Source organism: Chlamydotis macqueenii, chromosome 7 (genome assembly GCF_036417535.1).
Source record: "Chlamydotis macqueenii isolate bChlMac1 chromosome 7, bChlMac1.mat, whole genome shotgun sequence".
In the NCBI taxonomy this organism is placed as follows: Eukaryota; Metazoa; Chordata; class Aves; order Otidiformes; family Otididae; genus Chlamydotis; species Chlamydotis macqueenii.
The window spans coordinates 226,855-245,863 of NC_141562.1; the positions used below are offsets into that span (position 1 = coordinate 226,855).

Below are 19,009 nucleotides of genomic sequence, written 5' to 3' on the forward strand. Positions count from 1 at the left end.
CTTGCTACAGACTTTGCAGACCTGTAGCCTTTGCAGCATTCTAGCAATAAAACTGCTTATTGAGTCCCTGTTTTCTTTAGTCACAGTCTTAGGTAGGTCCTGTGACGATTGTGCTGCTGATAATCCATAAAGAGCTAAAATGTCTTAGTGTGACATGTAATTCCTTTGGATTGTTAGAACATTTTGGTAGTGAAGAACTGTGGTTTCACCAAAGACTCAATGCCTAAGATGGTATTGGGGGCCAGCCATGGAAGAACTGCTTCGTCTTAATTATTTGGTAATTGAAATTTCATTGTAGTAGCTTAGGTCCTGGCTACAGCTAGTAATGAGGACAAAAGAACTGAAGAGCTTGGCTTATTGCTGGGTTTTGTAGGCTTTGCAAGGTTCAGGTAAACCTGTTGTCACTAATGTCCGATTACGTTCACAGGTATATCTTTTCATTGGCTCAAAGAGCGGACAAGAATAATGCTGGTGTGCTAACTACAGTTGACTTTTAGGTTTTTGCAAAATTACTTAGGAATACTTGAGGTAAAGTTTGGGCTCAAGACTGGAGAAAAGGGAGGAGTAGTTTCCTTGCTAAATTTTGTAAAATATGTAGGCTTAAGCTGAGGCCTGGAACCCAAATGGCCAGCATGGTTATTGCTGTTTTGGTGACAGGTATCGGTTGCTTTCTGGTGATTAAGATCAGAGCTGAGGCTCAAGACTGAGGGAGCTGAGGAATTGGGTTCATTCTTGGGTCTGGCAAGGTGTATTGGTGGCTCTAAATTGGGCTTAAGGAAAACCAGTTTAATCTTCCAGGTTGAAATGTATTTTGCTAGATTTTTTTTTTTTGTAGTCCAGTGTACTTTTCAAGAAAAAACACTTAAATATATGGTTTTTAGTTTTATGGTGTGCATAGATACCTTATGTTGAAGACGGTACTTAGATGTGGAAGAGCTAAATAGTTGTATTCATTGTGAATCCTGCAATGTGTACATGTGGCTGAAATGGGATGATTTTGGAATAGCTTTGTGTATTATTTTGCAGGAGATCTGATAATTTGTTCTAGAGAGGGTTCGCTTTTGTTTCCTTTTTCTGCTGGGTGACTTGCACAAGTTGTGTTCTCTGATTACAATTGACTGCCCCTTTGTATTTTAAAGCAATAATGGCAAACTCTTGTGCCTTCAGTGCCAAGTGTGGCACTAAAATAAGTTTCATCTGGTAATAGCTTTCCTAACTCTGAGAGATTTTGAGAACATTTGACACAGCATGTGAACCATTGCTTGATTTTGTTTTTTTTTTTTTTTTTCTTCGGTAACAATAAGGTGACACTTTCTGTACTAATAAGATGATGTATCTTTTCAAGGCCAGTGGTAGAAGTGAGCATTCCCATGGATTCAGAGGTGAACCTTAAACTGCAGAATATTATGATGTTACTGAGAAAATGTTGTAATCACCCCTATCTTATTGAATACCCCTTGGACCCTGCTACACAACAATTCAAGGTACATGTTTTAAAAGGATTATGAGAAAAATTATTCCAGGCATTAAAAAGCAGTAGACAGTATGTGACTGAATCCTTATTTGAAGCTTCCTGCAGCAGCAGTTGTAGAGACCAGTTCAGCCTCTGTGCCTCTTTAGCCTTTGCATGGTGATGCCATAGTATTCTTCATTACGGCAGCGCTGATCTGCTGGGAGCAAAGTTACTGAATTCAGTTCACTGTGTGGCTGGGTTCCATTGACACGGGGTGTTTTAGGATTTGCCTCAAGCTCTCCTCACAAAGGTTAATTTTCAAAACAAAAAATGCTGACCTTACTGAACTGTTCATGACATAAATTGTACACACTGCAAGAGGTGTGGTGGTGACTTTTAAGTGTGAGCTGTTGAAGGGCTGAAACAAGTACAACAGTCATCTGCTCTGAGAATACGGCATCCTTTCCTCCCCTCAAAAGGGAAAAAATCCAAATTGTATCACAAAGGTCAAATGGCATTTTAATCTACAAAAAGCAGTTGGCAATATAGGAAAGTATGAAGTAATATGAATAGGAAGAATCTTGAACAACTGGAAGTTGCTATTGTATTCTGAATGTAGGTTTGTGGTCATGTGTAGTCATGTTTCATGTTCAGTGGGTGATAACATTCAGCTGCACTCAGGAGCAAACTGTTCTAGTTTATCCATGTAAAGTCAATGCATAAAAAGCAGATAGCCCAGTCTAGATGATGAGGAGAAATTAGTTAACGTGTAGGAAATGCAGACTGTTTGACCGTTGACACCGCTTGCAGGAGCTAGTACCTGCTCAGGGAAATGGATTAAGAATTATTGAGATGGCTGCTGTATGGCTTAAACCTGAGAAGTTTCTATATCCTTGCTCTTAGCTTGTGGCAAGAATTATAACTAACAAATTCTTTGGCAAGAGTCGTCTTAGGTAGCAGTTTAAGTACTTGTTCTGTCAACTTTTGTTGCTTGGCTGATGGGTGGTGCGTGCTCAGCAGTGCTTCCTTATATCCAGCAGATGGAAGCCTTGTGCATTAATTACAAGCTGGGAGAGAAACAACAGCACTTTTCCTTGTGGAAAAATTAAAATTGTTAGGATTTGTCCTTCCAGAAATGAGATGAAGCCTAATTAGTTAATTTTAAAATTATTGGAGCAAATTAAATGGTGGGGTTTGATTTAGTTTCATTATCATTTGCCTGATTCAATGTAGTTTGCTAAATTAGTGTTGTTTCCAATCTTACGGCTTTTAGTTAAAAAGATGATACAAGCTTGTTTCTGTGAGAAGCTTTCAGCCAGCTTTTGTTGTTGCTTCTGAGTCAGAGAAACTTTTTATATTCTCCCCTCTCCTTTGTTCCAAGGTTGATGAAGATCTAGTCAAGAATTCGGGCAAGTTTCTACTCTTGGACCGAATGCTTCCAGAACTGAAAAAGAGAGGACATAAGGTAAAGCTATTGCGAGGGGCATAGTTGTCTCCTTGTGACCAAAAGAAAAGGTACTAAGGAATCTTCCTCGTTTTGTAGGTCTTGTTGTTTTCACAAATGACTATGATGCTTGACATTTTGATGGATTACTGCTATCTGAGAGACTTCAAATTTAGTCGACTGGATGGTTCTATGTCCTACTCAGAGAGAGAAGAAAACGTAAGTAGATGTACATGCCCTTTGAGCCTGTTGGCAAATTCTGCTTGTTCCTGTGACATGAGGGTATGATTTCACACCTTTAATAGCGAAAGACTTCTATGTTTAAAACGGGCATCCTTGCTCCTGCTTTAATACCTGCAGCTCAGAAATACTGAAGTAGTGAAATGTGTTACTAACCAATATCTTGAGGTATGCTTAGAATGATGGGTGCTCACATAGTCTGTTACCCAGATGTGAAGTTATGTGATATATCTGGATTGTGGCAGATACTAATTCCAGTTTTACCCATACATGTATTGTTCCCTGGCATCCAGGATGTGATGCCAGCATCTCTGAGAGAGTACTGCAAGTCTAACGCCAAATAAAGTAGATTTCCAGCAAATGGGGTTTTGTACTTAGTGGGACACCTGTAACTTCAGCCTGAAATTGCACATGGATTTGCTCCAGTGCAATCCTTTGTTCTTGCATACTTGTAATGATTTCAGATAACCACAGAAGACCTTACTACAGTGGTACATTAATATCATGAAGAGCAGCCATGTAGGGCAGTTCTGGAAAAGCTCTGAGGATTTGCAGGGACATTAAAGAGCAGTGCATACATGGAGGAAGTACATAGGATGTGTCTAGGGGATGTGCTGCAATTGGCATGTGGTCTCCAAAGTATAAGCTAGTGTTTATGAAGATGCAGAAAAACAGTGGCAGATAACAGACCATCTAGCTCAAATTGTGCTTGTCTACTTCATCATTTTCTGTGCCACAGTGTGGCTGAGAGGCCAAACCCCTAAACACTTAAGTTGCTACTGTTAGAGATGATTCTTAAAGAGGAAAGGCTAACTAGCACCATGTCAGCAAGCTACACTGACTTTTATTAAGCTGATAAAATTTTGTGCTGCTGCCTTGCAGGGATTTTTAGGAGTTGATTGTGTGCCTGCCACAATGTAGTATGGGTGCAGGATGAGATAAATCTTCCAGGTCACCAGGTCAGAGTTCAGCAAGGCTCTTCCCAGCTCCATGATTTGCTGCTGGTGCTGTGGATGCTGGTGTCCAGGAGAGCCCAGAGGGTATGGAGCTTTTAGACAGCTTGGGTAGCTGCTTCCACCTGACAGGGGGCTGATGGTTTCTTTTTCTCTGCTGTGGTCAAAGTCTTGAAAGTTACTATACACTTGCAGTTTTCTACCAGCATGTGGGTGATCAGACTAAGTAGGCTAGGTTTTGGCTGGTATTGCAGACCTGGTAAAAGCTGTGCTGACAGTTGGAAGCATCTTGCAGTGAAAGCAGGCTAGATGCTGAGTAGGAGGCCAGAAAGTTACTCTGAGTTTTGAAGTAAGAGGAGGAGGTATACAGGCTGGAAGTTACAGCCAAGTTGACGTCAGTGTTTTAGATCGATGCTTATGTCAGGAAGTAGATATGTTTATAGGCTTTGCCAGCTTGGGCTGTGCTCACCTTGCTCATCACTGGATGGTAAGTTATGTGGAGGTGAATGTGATTTGGACCATATCTCACTATAGTCATCTCCATTGTGTGTTAGACAACTCATTAACTGAAATCATCAGATAAGAAAATACAACGCTTCATCTTCTTGGTCTTGTCCTGTCCCAAATGCACACAGTGTTTCTTAAAGCATTAGTCTGGCCTCTAACAGCATGTGCTGTGTTCATTTTTTTTAAACACAGGTGTCTCAAAGTAAAACATTAGCTACTTTGTGTTTGATCCATCTGCTGTTTTATAATACACAAATTCTCTTCCAGATGCATCAGTTTAATACTGATCCTGACGTCTTCCTGTTCTTAGTGAGTACAAGAGCTGGAGGCTTGGGCATAAACTTAACTGCGGCAGACACAGTAATCATATACGATAGTGACTGGGTATGTTGACAGACTGTTACCGTAATGATGTGTGTCATAAAATGCTTTCTCTGTTGCTGCTTTTGATACTCATTTACTAACATGTTATGGTATAGACCACTTCTCTGACTTTAATGAGGTGTTATGTGAAGATAGTAAGTAGTGTATGAAAACATGTTATATGTGAAATAATACAGCCTCTTTTGAAAAGTCTTAGCTTGTTGAATACAACGTTACAGTTGGTTTCCAAAACTAGCCTCTTTACCCCTGAGTTACACCAAAAGCAGGAGATATTTTTCTGTTACTATTGAGATTAGTTTCCTTCTCTTGATTTATTATTTACGTTTGAATCAGAATCACAGAATCACAGAATTATCAAGATTGGAAAAGACCTAAAAGATCATCCAGTCCAACCATCACCAATACTTCTCAGCTAAATCATATCCCTCAACACAACATCCAAACGTTTCTTGAACACCCCCATGGTCGGTGACTCCACCACCTCCCTGGGCAGTGCATTCCAGTGCCTGACTACCCTTTCCGAGAAGTAATATTTCCTAATGTCCAGCCTGAATCTCCCCTGGCGCAGCTTGAAACCATTGCCTCTAGTTCTATCACTGTCTACACGAGAGAAAAGGCCGACCCCTAGCTCACTACAACCTCCCTTCAGGAAGTTATAGAGAGCTATAAGGTCTCCCCTGAGCCTCCTCTTCTCCAGACTGAACAATCCCAGCTCCCTCAGCCGCTCCTCATAAGGCCTGTGCTCCAGACCCCTCACCAGCTTCGTAGCCCTCCTCTGAACGCGTTCCAGGGCCTCAGTGTCTTTCTTGCAGTGAGGGGCCCAAAACTGAACACAGTACTCGAGGTGCGGCCTCACCAGTGCCGAGTACAGGGGGACAATTACCTCCCTGTTCCTGCTAGTAACACTGTTTTTGATGCAAGCCAGGATGCCGTTGGCCTTCTTGGCCACCGGGGCACACTGTCGGCTCATGCTCAGCCGAGCATCAATCAGTACCCCCAGGTCTGTTTCCTCCACACAGTCCTCCAGCCACTCCGCCCCAAGCCTATAGCGCTGCCTGGGGTTGTTGTGGCCGAAGTGCAGGACTCGGCATTTGATCTTGTTGAACCTCATCCCATTGGCTTCAGCCCAGCTCTCCAGCCTGTCCAGATCCTTCTGTAGGGCCTCGCTACCCCCAGGCAGATCCACACTCCCAGCCAATTTGGTGTCATCTGCGAACTTACTGAGGGTGCACTCAATGCCCTCATCCAGATCATCAATAAAGATATTGAAGAGGACAGGCCCCAGCACCGACCCCTGGGGAACACCACTTGTGACCGGTAGCCAGCTGGATTTAACTCCATTCACCACCACTCTCTGAGCCCGGCCCTCCAGCCAGCTCCTTACCCAGCCAAGAGGGTACCCATCCAAGCCACGGGCTGCCAGCTTCTGCAGGAGAATACCGTGGGAGACAGTGTCAAAGGCTTTGCTGAAGTCTAGGTAGACCACATCAACAGCCTTTCCCTCATCCAGCAGATGGGTCACTTGATCATAAAAGGAGATCAGGTTGGTCAAACAGGACCTGCCCTTCATGAACCCATGCTGGCTAGGCCTGATCCCCCGGCCATCCTGCACATGCCGCATGATCTCCCTCAAGACTATCTGTTCCATAACCTTCCCTGTAACCGAGGTCAGGCTAACAGGCCTGTAGTTCCCCGGATCCTCCGTACAACCTTTCTTGTAAATGGGAGTCACGTTGGCAATCCTCCAGTCTTCCGGGACCTCACCAGTCAACAAGGAGCGCTGATAGATGATGGAAAGCGGCTCGGCTATCACCTCCGCCAGTTCCCTCAGCCCTCTTGGGTGGATCTCATCCGGCCCCATGGACTTGTGGCAGTCCAGTTGGAGTAGTAAGTCTCTGACCGTTTCTTCCAGAATCACAGGGGGGTTAGCGTGCTCCCCAGCCAAGACTACCAGGTCAGAGAGAGGAGTACCCTGAGGATAACTGGTCTGACCTTTAAAGACAGACGTAAAGAAGGCATTCAGAACCTCCGCCTTTTCCTTATCCTCAGTGGTCACATTCCCAGCCTCATCCAGCAAAGAGTGGATATTCTCCTTTGTCCTCCTCTTACTGTTAATGTATTTATAAAAGAGTTTCTTATTCCTTTTCACCCCAGTGGCCAGGTTAAATTCAAGCTGGGCTTTTGCCTTTCTGATTTCACCTCTACACATCCTAACGACTTCCTTGTATTCATTCTCAGTTGCCCGTCCCTCCTTCCACAGGCGGTAGATTCTCTTTTTCTCCCGGAGCCTCAAGAATAGCTCCCTATTCATCCACGCCGGTCTTCTTCCCCGCCGGCTCATTTTGCGGCTCAGGGGGACCGCCTGCTCCTGCGCCCTTAAGACTCCCTTCTTGAAGAGCAACCAGCTCTCTTGGACTGAATGAGACTGAATGCCAGGGGACTCCCCCTACTAGTCTCTTGAACAATTCAAAGTCCGCCCTCCGGAAGTCCAAGGTAGCAGTTTTACTATTCCCCCTCCAAGCTCCACCATGAATTGAGAAATTTATCATTTCATGGTCACTCTGTCCAAGGCAGCCCCCAACCTCCACATCTCCCACCAGACCTTCCCTGTTTGCGAACAGCAGGTCTAGCGGGGCAGTTCCTCTCGTGGGCTCTCTGACCAACTGCATTAGGAAGGCATCCTCTATGCACTCCAGAAACCTCCTAGACTGCTTCTGTGCTGTGCTGTACTCCCAGCATATGTCAGGGAAGTTGAAGTCCCCCATGAGGACAAGGGCTGACAACCATGCAGCTCGTGCCAGCTGCTTGTAGAATACCTCATCTGTCTCTTCATCCTGGTTTGGCGGTCTATAACAGACGCCCACCAGGATGTTTGCCTTGTCAGCCCTTCCTCTGATCTTTACCCATAGGGATTCAATGTTATCATCCCCAGTCACAATCTCAGTAGCAGAAAAGGATTCCCTAATGTAGAGAGCCACACCACCACCCCTCCTTCCTTGCCTGTCCCTCCTGAAGAGTTTGTAGCCATCCATTGCAGCGCTCCAGTAATGGGAGCAATCCCACCACGTTTCTGTTATGGCAACTAGGTCATAGTTTGCCTGCCGCACTATGGCTTCCAACTCTTCTTGCTTGTTCCCCATGCTGCATGCATTAGTGTAGACGCACCTCAGCTGAGCCCCTCGCCTCTCTCCTAATCCCAATACCACTTCCCCAGGCCGATCTCTAGCAGGCCTGGCTTTATCCCCTTCCCCCTTCCTATCTAGTTTAAAGCTCTCTCTAGAAGTCCCGCCAGCTCCTGGGCAAGTATCCGTTTCCCTTTTGGAGACAGGCAATTCCCATCAGCCAACCTCAGGCCAGGTGCCGAGTAGACCGCCCTGTGATCAAAGAATCCAAAATTTTTGCATTTGCACCAGCCTCTCAGCCATGCATTTATAAGATGGCTTTTTCTGCTTATCTCAGTGTTTGTCCCTGCCACCAAAGGAATACTGGCAAACACTACTTGTATGCCCGCTCCATCAACTAACTTCACCAGCCTCCTAAAATCATGTTTTATAATCCTCAGGCTTCTATCAGCAATCCCATCGCTGCCAGCCTGAACTATCAATAAAGGGTAATAATCAGAGGGGCGGATAAGGCTGGGGAGTTTTCTAGAAATATCCCTGACTCGGGCCGCAGGAAGGCAGTACACCTCCCTATGGGTAGGGTCAGGCCGACATATTGGACCCTCTGTTCCTCTCAGAAGAGAGTCGCCCACAACTATCACCCTCCTTTCTTTCTTGGAGGAGGCAGTCTTCAAATGTGGAGCCGTCTGCCTCACCTTGGGCAAGCTTGGTGGCAGCACTCCCATGTCATCATCACTCACCTCTCCCTCTGGTTTCAGGGCTTCATACCTGTTACAGAGAGGTACCAGAGAGGTACCTAGCTTCATGAACCCTCTACAGGTTCCTTGTTTCCAACAGCTGCCATGTTAGTACCAGCCCTTGAATTTTCCTCCTGCGACTTGCCACATTGTTTTAGCTAGCTAGGATTCTACTGCTCCTGTGAGCCTGGAGGCTGGGAAGAAGAGAGGTGTGGAAGGAAATGACTGAGGACCTCTGCATCTTCACTCTATTTCAATAGACAGCTCTACCGTTTGCATGACTGTTCAGCTTCAGGAATGGCTGAAAACTTTAAAATCCCTTTTCTTATCCTCTAACAAAAAAACCCCACAAACCTACAACTAACACTCTCAGTTAAACTGGTGATAACAAACCGTGTCAGTCTGTTGAAAACTGCAGCACATCATGCAGAAGCAGTCTGAGCTAATTGGGTTACTCTAGCTGTGCAGCTACAGCAGCAGAGCTTGTTGTGAATGAGTTTAAGAGTAAAGAGATGCAGAGTTCTATTGTACTATAGCTGCCATGCTTATTGCTTCCACTCTGACTCTCAGAGCTCACTATTGGAAATGCTGCCTGTGGTACGTCTCTTAAAAAAAGGTTAATGGTGCAGCTAACTTGTTTCTTTATCTGCTCAGAACCCTCAGTCGGACTTGCAGGCCCAAGACAGATGTCACAGAATTGGCCAGACAAAGCCGGTGGTTGTTTATCGTCTTGTGACAGCAAATACTATTGACCAGAAGATTGTAGAGAGAGCTGCTGCCAAGAGGAAACTGGAGAAGCTGATCATCCACAAAAGTTAGTATCTTTCTCTTATGACTTCCTGTAAGCATGTGTTGCTTCTTTAAATCTCAAGAGAGAACTCTTACTACTCTGTTGTGACTGCTTAGTATTTTTCTTAAGCGCAAAAAGCTTCACCTTCCCCACATGTGGCTATATAGTATTACTTTTCAAAATGCATTCTTAGACATATTGTAGATAACTTCTGCAGCAAATTAAAGGAAAGCACTTGTAGTATTTCTGGAATAACAACGTTATGACTACTCCTTTACTAGTAGATAAGGAAAAAAAGAGGGGTTATGGGACAGTGAGCCTACCTGGAAGAAACATAGGTAAAACCAGGCAATAAGAGAGTAGAGCTCTGGGCTTGTTTACAGCTTGTCAGCAAGGTGATAATTTGTTTGACCCAAATGTTTTTGGACTTCTAGCATTGAAAATTCTGGGGTTAAATAACAATTCAGAGTTGATCCCTGGAAACGTTCAAGGCCAGGTTAGACGGGGCTCTGAGCAACCTGATCTAGTTGGGGATGTCCTTGCTCCTTGCAGGAGGCTTGGACTAGATGACCTTTGAAGGTCCCTTCCAACCTGAACCATTTTATGATTCTATGATCTTTTAAAAATCAAATTAAATTAACTAGAATGTAATTGTCGTGGCAATCCCAGGCACAAATACAGGCTGGGCAGGGAATGGATTGAGAGCAGCTCTGAGGAGAAGGACTTGGGAGTGCTGGTGGACGAGAAGCTCAACAGGAGCCGGCAGTGCGCCCTTGCGGCCCAGAAGGCCAACCGCATCCTGGGCTGCATCAAGAGAAGCATGGCCAGCAGGTCGAGGGAGGTGATTCTCCCCGTCTACTCTGCTCTGGTGAGACCCCACCTGGAGTACTGTGTCCAGCTCTGGAGCCTCCACCATAAGAAGGACACGGACCAGTTGGAGAAGATCCAGAGGAGGGCCACGAAGATGATAAAAGGGCTGGAGCACCTCTCCTATGAGGACAGGCTGAGAGAGTTGGGGCTGTTCAGCCTGGAGAAGAGGAGGCTCTGGGGAGACCTTACAGCCTACAAGAAAGATGGGGAGAGACTATTCAGTAGGGCCTGTTGCAATAGGACAAGGGGTAATGGTTTTAAAATAGAAGGGGGTAGATTTAGATTAGATATTAGGAAAATTTTTTTTATAATGAGGGTTGTAGAACACTGGAACAGGTTGCCCAGAGAGGTGGTGGAAGCCCCATCCCTGGAAACGTTCAAGGCCAGGCTGGAGGAGGCTCTGAGCAACCTGATCCAGTCAGGGATGTTCCTGCTCCTTGTAGGGGGGTTGGACTAGATGACCTTTGAAGGTCCCTTCCAACTCTGACCATTCTGTGATTCTATGATTCTATAAATAGAAAGGAGATTAAAAAATTCTTACTGCTTGCAGTTTAATTTATAACAGTTCTTCTTCATTTGGAGCAATATGCCTACCTAATGTCATCTAGAGCAGTGTTTCATGATGTGAACTTTAGCAATAGATTTTTCCAATTGCACTGGCAAACTTGCTTGAGTAGGGAATGTTCCTACTAAAATTGGTAAAATTAGTAGAGACTATAGAAAGTTGGTTTCTGGGGAGTTGCTACTAAACTTGGTTGAGATCGCAAGTCCTGGAGCTGTCAAATCATTGTAAAAAATTTCAGCATCCTGTCTGCATCTGTCCTGAATTTAAGAACAGTATGTTATAACCAGTGTAGAATAGTCCTGTTTGAACAATTAACCAGTGCTGAATAGAACAGTAGTCCTTATTTTTATGTGCAGAACAACAGTGATTCTTGTTGTGTTCTTTATTATAGCTGGTCATACTCAAGAATCTTTAGAAAGTGATTGGGTTGAAGTGTTTCTTTTGAGGGTAAATTTTTCTTCTTTGGGTCCTGTAGGAATCCTACTTTGCTTCTGTAGCTTATTCTCTTTGTAATATTTGGACAGTAGCTCCCTTATAGCATTTTCCAAACATGAAGCTCACTTGAAAAATGCAATTCTTGTAACTTGGTATGGGCTTCTGACAATAATTAGCCTTATATTAAACTGTAAGGAGGTTAAGAACTTTTCATAGTATCTTAAGAGAGAGGGGGAAAGCATTTTCATGAGGGCATAAAGGAGCAGAAAGGCCACACTTGTAGCTGTCTTCTGCACAGTACACTGCTTGTCAAGCCTGAGCTGTGATTTGCCTCTGGTTTTGGATAATGTTAGCTAACCTTTGTTAGATGCTTCCTTTAGCCTAGCTGTAGCCTTTTTCTTTGTAATTCATTTAACACTGCTGTCTTGATGTGACTGCTAGGACTGGCATCTGACTCTAGGCATGTTAATGACCAATTCAAGTAAGAAAAACTTGATTTTTAATTATTTAATTATAATCCAACATAAAGTTAAAATCAAAGTGGCAAAATTAATGCACAGAGCAGAGTGGACTCTAATAGTAGATAACTGCCATATACTAAAGTAGCAGTGGGAAGTGGGACTAGTTGTACTGGAAGGAAGCTAAATGTCAAGTTGGGTCATGCCTTCAGTTTTGCAATAAGTGTAATATTTATCGTAGTAACTATTGGTGAATCATATCCAAATCTTGCAACTTAAGCAGGAGTGTCACCTCCAGGAACCTTTTGATCTACTGTGTAAATATAAAGGTGAGGTAATGGATCCTGTTATTTTGAATATCTAAAACATGTTGGAACTTTAGAGGAGTGAATGAGAGGGATATCACAGAGCTTATTAAAGTCAGGCCTTTCAGTGGTGTCTAACCATGTAGGGTGTGTACAGTACAAGTACTGGAGCTTAAGAACTGGAATTTGTTGCGAAACAGAATGCTTTTTTGGCCTCAGCACCACATTACCCTTTCCATCTTGTGCTTCTGTTTTATTGAAGAAAGTTGCCTAGGAAACTGTGTGAGAACCAGCATGATTTTAGTTAAATTAATAGATGTCAGACTAAGAAGTGCTGATGAACATAAACTTCTATTTGAAGTGTAAAGTGCTTGATAGGGTCTTCTGTATTTTTTCTCTGTGTCACTGTTATTGCAACCCAAGACCTGTACAGCACTAATTCCATGCTATATAGTTTGTGAAACTCTGCAAACTAAAAGGGAGAGACTGCATCATTAATAATGCATGACAGGACCTGGATCCTATGTGTCCCAGCAGGAGCTGTTTATAGGAGAGAGAATCCTGTAGCTCAAACCCCTCTGGAACTTGCAACTGATTTGCACTTCACAGAGACTTCTGAAACCCAGATATAGGAAAGAACAGCAGTGAGTGTGATGGAAGGGATTGATGAAGACCCGTTAATAATATGGATACATGTGTTGATTAAAAAGTGAGGAAACTTGGCACAGGACAGTCAGCCTTGCCTGCCTCCTTGTAATATGTAAGACTTGGGCTTGACTTCATCCATGCTCAGCTTTAGTTAAGTAATAATCTTGTATAATTTTGGGAGGGCATTTAGGCAGACATCTAGGTTTGTGTGTAGATAGGTGTTACCATAGTCTCCTCAAGAAACCAACCTGTGTCAGGTGTATTACTTTGTCATGTCTGTCTGGTAGGTTAAACCAAGGGATCTTCTCTCTGCAAACCATGTATCTTTCATGTATTTCCTATCTTGTGGTTAATACTGCTTACTTTGTTTCAACCAGCTTACAATACAAAGGGAACAAACTTCAGCACCCACCATCTAACTTTATTTACAATGTTTTTACTGTAAGTAGAACTAATGGCTCTTCTGCTCTGTGTGTGCGTGTGTGCATGTTGAATTGGTGTTTCAATCAGTTCTTTTGCATACTACAGCTAGAAACTGAAAGGCCTGCATGTAAAAACTCTTCATGTACCTCGTGCCTTTTTTCACCAGTTAGACTCTTAGTGTAAGGTGTGTTTAACTGAGGGTTAAACCAATGAAACATAGCATTAGTTTTGATGTGCAAGAGTAATTTGCTCCATCCAGCATTGATCTAACAATTTATAGAATTTGTTCCTGCCTCTGTGTACTTTCTTAAAATTTCTCTGTTCCACAGATCAGTTTAAAGGTGGCAAATCTGGTCTAGCACAGTCAAAGAGCTGCCTGGACCCTCAGGAATTAATAGAATTACTGAAATCCAGAGACTATGAGAGGTATGCAGATTTCTTATTTTTCTTGGACTATGAGTTTGTAACTTGTAGACTGTAAGCAACTGTCAATATCTCTCTTGTCTTATGAAGTGGTATGTGGATCTTCATAGTTGAAAGAATATCCTAGAGATTCTGCTATGTGGGAAAACTGACTTCTGTGTGATATTAACTGTAATGTGCTTTTATCTTTATTAAGAGAGAGTATTTCTTCCTCAACAGGGAGGTTAAAGGATCTAAAGAAAAAGTAATCAGTAATAAAGATCTAGAGTTACTCTTGGATAGAAGTGATCTTATTGGTAAGTCAGAGTTTTAATCTGTTGGTTTTTTTTTTTTTTTTCTGTTCAACAGTAAATTCATATTTTGTAAGATTCTTTATATGTAGAAAGCTGCCATAGGTTCACTTCCCTACAGCTGTGTTGTACATATGAAGGAGAACTTTTTGGCCCCTTTGCTGACATTTACAACAGGATTTGTTGAAGAAGAAATAGTAGAACTTAAAAAGTATAATAGACCTTAAACAAAACTGTTCCAGGAAACCATATTCGTGCATAATGTGCCCTGACCATACTGTGAATGAAAAGCGTAGATCAGGAGGTGTTCTGCAAAGCAGCTTCTCCTGCAAGTTACTGTAACTGATCGAAACAGAAATTATTCCCAGCAAACTTATTTAAAATCCTATTTTGATACTATTGTAATTCAAAATATAGTCTATCATTTTTGGGGGGAAAAAATGAGCTTTTCAGAGTTACCATGGCTTGTCAGTGGATCAAATATTAAAAAAAAAAAAAAATTAAATAAGATTTTTGAGGTTGTCTGCAAATTCTAGTGCTTGATCAGGCCAAGATATTATAAAAAACCTGAACATTTAAGAGAGGAAAAAATCCTTGGCCAATTTGAACAGTAGATTAAGTGTGCTTTGTTTCCTTCAGCATCTCTAGAAGAGATAAGCCTCAAAGCATACATACAGAAAAATCAGTCATTACAAAATTTAGAAGTGAAAATTATAGCTAGCCTTAAATAAATGTGATATGTATAGTTTGAGTACAATTTTGAAAATTAATAGAATTACTTAAATCTCATTCTATATTTTTAAAAATTTCCTGGATTATCTAAAGTTGTTGTTTTATAGAAGTGCTTATTAGTGTTAACTGACTGCTAATACAGAAAGTTATTCTTGATGCACTGATGATATAGTCCATCTCTATCTTTACAAGTTTGGGCTGTGAAACAATCTGATTTCTCCTCTCACGTTGGAGAAGACGCAATTTATCTTGTGTTATTAATGTGCATCATATTTATAATGGTTGGGGTTTTTTTTCTTTTCTTGGCTGTACTAACCAAAATTAGTGTATTAAAACTGTCAAAAATGTTTATACAGAGATATTAATCTAGCATTATGTACTGAATTTTTACTACAGCTAACTGTATTTAATGCTTTAGAAACTGAAATGCCACCTCCCACTCTTGTAAGCCATAACTGTTACATTTTATATAAAGACAATACTTTTTCATTAGCTTTATATTCACTGGAAGGGCAACATAGTGATTACCAGTGCTAAGAAAACAAGATGTAGATGTTTGAACTTTAAAAAAGAATACTGCTTAAAAGAGCCATCACTTTCTGTGTTTCTCCTAGTAACTTCACTAAATTGGTTTACTGCATTCTGTTTTCTTCTGAGGAAAATGAGACTAGTTCAGGCAGATTTTAAAACCACTTATCTCCATACAGATTTAGCCAGAGGTGTTGGAATTTTTTTTCTTAGTTTAAAGTACACAACTGAAAAGTATTTTCAAGCACAAACTTTCAGTAGCAGACTGTTGATGAAAGAGCAAAATGATTTTGCCAACTTGCTTTCCAAATCCAAACAGAAACACATACAACATGCAGCGGTAAAGTTGCAGACATTTCATTTATTATTGTTGTTCTTTGTTTTGTTTTAATCCTAGATCAAATGAAGACCTCTGAAAAAATGAAAAAGGACAAAATGGGTGTCTTCAAGGTCCTAGAAGAATCATCAGATTCCAATGCAGAATGTGTGTTTTAATGTGCAAATGTGGCCTGTAGTCTTACAGGACAAACATATGACTGACGTCAGATCTTCTAGAGATGTCACTTACACATAGTGATCCTTTATGCTGACTTTCTTGTTCAAATCCCTCGTATTCAGTGAATTTTAACATGTTCTACAGTATAATGCAGGTGATAGTTTCATGTTGTAGCTTTGGTAGGCTCTCATAAGGAATTAAGAAACTGAGGTTGTTTCACATTTGCAGCTAGCTCTTGTGATCAGTGGTAAAAACAGGCAAATTTGTGTAAAAATCTTCCTGTGGAAGTCCTAAAACTTTTTTTTTTTAAGATGGCGTCACGGTTTTATTTGGAAGGGAGAGAACATGTGCCTTTGTTTCAGCCTATTGTGTAGCTTCTATTTTTAACTTCTGCAAATTATTTTGATTAAATAAATGTCTGGTTTCTCCTAAAGGTCTAGGGTTTTTAGCATAGCTTCTGAAATAAGCAAAGCTTAAGTTGTGTTCATTAATTCACTCTTTCCGTACTCATTTAGCACATTAGCCAATCTCACACATTAAAAACAAAACCAAAAAACCCACAACCGCAGTGAATGCGCTTCAAAAACAAATGTAAATTTTTCTGCTGCAGACATTACTTCTGTATTGACTGGCTTGTCAGCTTGCACAGCTAAGGTGCTGGTTTGAAGCACGTGGAGGGAGCTGTTGGTACTGAAAGGGGAAAATGCTGAATGTCTCTGGGGGTGTGTGGAAGACCAAGGAGTACTTTCTGGGAAGGAAGGGTTTGAGGCTACAGTGGGGCAGAAAAGTCAGATGAAGGATGACTTGCACATGTAGCCTCTAACAGCCAGCTGTAAGCAATGCTTTTCAACTTGGGCATCAGATAGCTTTTAAACTTTCTGGTTTGTGAAAATGTCATCTAGGTGTAATTAGAAGCTGCAGTCATGGAATTGCAGCTGGAGCTGTCATAGTTGAAGTTGTGCTAGTTATATCAAGGCATAGGTAACATGGAATAAAATAAAATCCTACCTAATCTATCAGACTTCAGAAACTAGTTTCCAGTCACTTTATGATCATTCTTACTCTCCATGGAGAGTAATCTGTTAGCCTGATTTAGAGGAAGTTATTTTATATTAGTGTGAGATATTTATCCTTACCTCTATAAGGGAGCACATAAATCTGTTAAGTTAATGAGTAGGCTGGCTTTGACCTTTGCCTGTTGAAAGCCCTGTCTTGTTTCTAATTGCTGAAGACAAAAGTTTTAAAGTTTTCTGCCTGAATAATGCAAAGTCCAACATATGCTGTCTCCATGTGTTACTTACATTTGCTGAGCTACTATGCTAGTCTTTTATGCATTGTCTTGTGCTAGCAAAGACCTACTACAAGATTTAAGAGTAAGTGATATTCCATTCAGATACTACCGTAGATATAATTGTAAAAATCTTAATAATAACTGACATAACTGCTTCCACACAGGCTTACCTAAATTTTGAAGACTGACCCTGCTCCACATGCACAGCTGCCTGAATGTCACTGCAGGGCAATACAGTGGAAAAAAAACAAAGGAACAAGAATTTCTATCCCGTAGCCAGCACAGCTAGGATTTAATAATTGCTACTTTCCTAAAAATGCATGAACTAGCATTAATGCTAATAGTAGCATTAGTGAAATGTAGTCACTGTTTAGCAATGGGCAGAGCTTGATATTATTTAGAGAGACTTTTCAGAGCTGTGGCTGCTTTTCTAGCCCACCTTCAAGAAGTGAAAGCAATGCATATTTTTTGCTTGCTGACATAGAGGAGCCCATCTCTCCATTGTCTTTTGGGTTTTTTGGCTCCCAAATTCCTGTGAATATTGTTGATAAAGCAAGCACAGCACCTTCTTGACATGACATATTTCTTATTCCTGCAGTCAAGAGCAATGTTCGTACTTGCTATTCACCTAAGCTGTGAAGGGGCAGTCCAGCATTTGTGCATTGAATGCCTACAGGCAAGGTCTGGAGCGTGCTGTGAGAGGTGCCGGTGTTCCAGGAAGCAGCCTTCCTTTCTGTAGACTCGGGGAGATCCACAAGTAAACACAGAAATGACAATGTGAGGATGCTTGGAGTGAGGTGGGGCATGGCAGGTGCTAACAGTTTTAAATCGTTCTGGATTAAATAATGTCTGTTAAGAGGGAAAAAATATTTCTCCAGATACAACATAAGTTCTTGAAGCATAGATTTGTCTGGTGACTTGAAAGCAGTGCTCCTGCCCCATGCTGCACCCAGATATACTCAGCTGTTCCCCTTTTTAGGGGTGTCTCTGGATGTTTTGAGTTGTTGAGACCAAATGGCATGGACAGAAAGATGTCTCAGCTTGCTTCTGTGTTGTTACTGTGTCTATTTGCAGGCTTCTTTTTTTCTTTCTCTCTCTCTCTTTTTAAATTTGGTGAGCATCTCATATTAGCTGGGGAGGGTGGGGAAGAGGGTGCTGGTTTTCCAGGTGATGACAAGAAAATATGTGGTAAACTTATCTCACGCATTAGAATCTATTCAATGGCATTTCACCAGTACTCGAATGCACTCTGCACGTACCATCATGTGGGTATTTTTACTTACCTGCCTAAAAAAAGATTATATTTCAGCTGCCAAGACCCCATCTTAACAACAATCTGAGCTCACAGGGTTGCCATTAGCAAACAAATCTTAAACGTGCAGCTGGAGCAACTGACCATGCTGCTCAGTGCTGTTTTGCTGGGGTTGTGGTGATGGTGTGGTGTGTGAGGAGGAGAAAATGAGAGGTCTGTCTTGATTATGCTGTTAGTTTTTTGTTTGGTTGGGTTTTTTTAAACCTTTTTCTAGCTTTTGTCTCCTGGAAGCCAGCTCTCTCAAGTCACTGCCAGCAGTGGGATCTTTTTAACTGTGTAAACAGTTTTTTTTAACTGTGTAAACAGGGGATGAGCTTTTTAACTGTGTAAACAGTTTTCTGTTCTGAGCTCAGGAGGGAGATGTGCTACTTGGTCCCATCTGAGCCCTCTTTTCCAGCCTGCCGTGGGCCACGGCTCCTGCGTTGCTCGTGACTTCCCACGCTGCAACTGAGCTTGGCACCCTGTGCGGTGTCGAGGGAGCTCCTGCAAGCCAGTTGGGAGCAGCAGCAGGGTACACAAGGTGTACCTTGGTGCCTGGTGCACAAGGCAAAAGGGGAGATCCGACAGTGGCAGGAGGAGCTACAACCAGAAACCCAAGTTATC

The 19,009-nt window shown here is 42.1% G+C and overlaps 1 protein-coding gene across 2 annotated transcripts in view; it reads left to right on the top strand.

The window, feature by feature from the left end:
- The window catches only part of HELLS (helicase, lymphoid specific), a 32,321-nt gene extending 13,682 nt beyond the window's left edge, over window positions 1-18,639 (top strand). For both annotated transcript variants that reach the window (XM_086752331.1, XM_086752330.1), the window contains exons 15-22: window positions 1,346-1,484; window positions 2,835-2,918; window positions 2,997-3,116; window positions 4,865-4,981; window positions 9,495-9,654; window positions 13,664-13,760; window positions 13,977-14,053; window positions 15,705-18,639. In XM_086752331.1, the coding sequence (XP_086608457.1) occupies window positions 1,346-1,484; window positions 2,835-2,918; window positions 2,997-3,116; window positions 4,865-4,981; window positions 9,495-9,654; window positions 13,664-13,760; window positions 13,977-14,053; window positions 15,705-15,802 (892 nt within the window). In that variant the 3' untranslated portion in view covers window positions 15,803-18,639. The remainder of the gene's footprint in view (window positions 1-1,345; window positions 1,485-2,834; window positions 2,919-2,996; window positions 3,117-4,864; window positions 4,982-9,494; window positions 9,655-13,663; window positions 13,761-13,976; window positions 14,054-15,704) is intronic.
- Window positions 18,640-19,009: the final 370 nt, after the last annotated feature.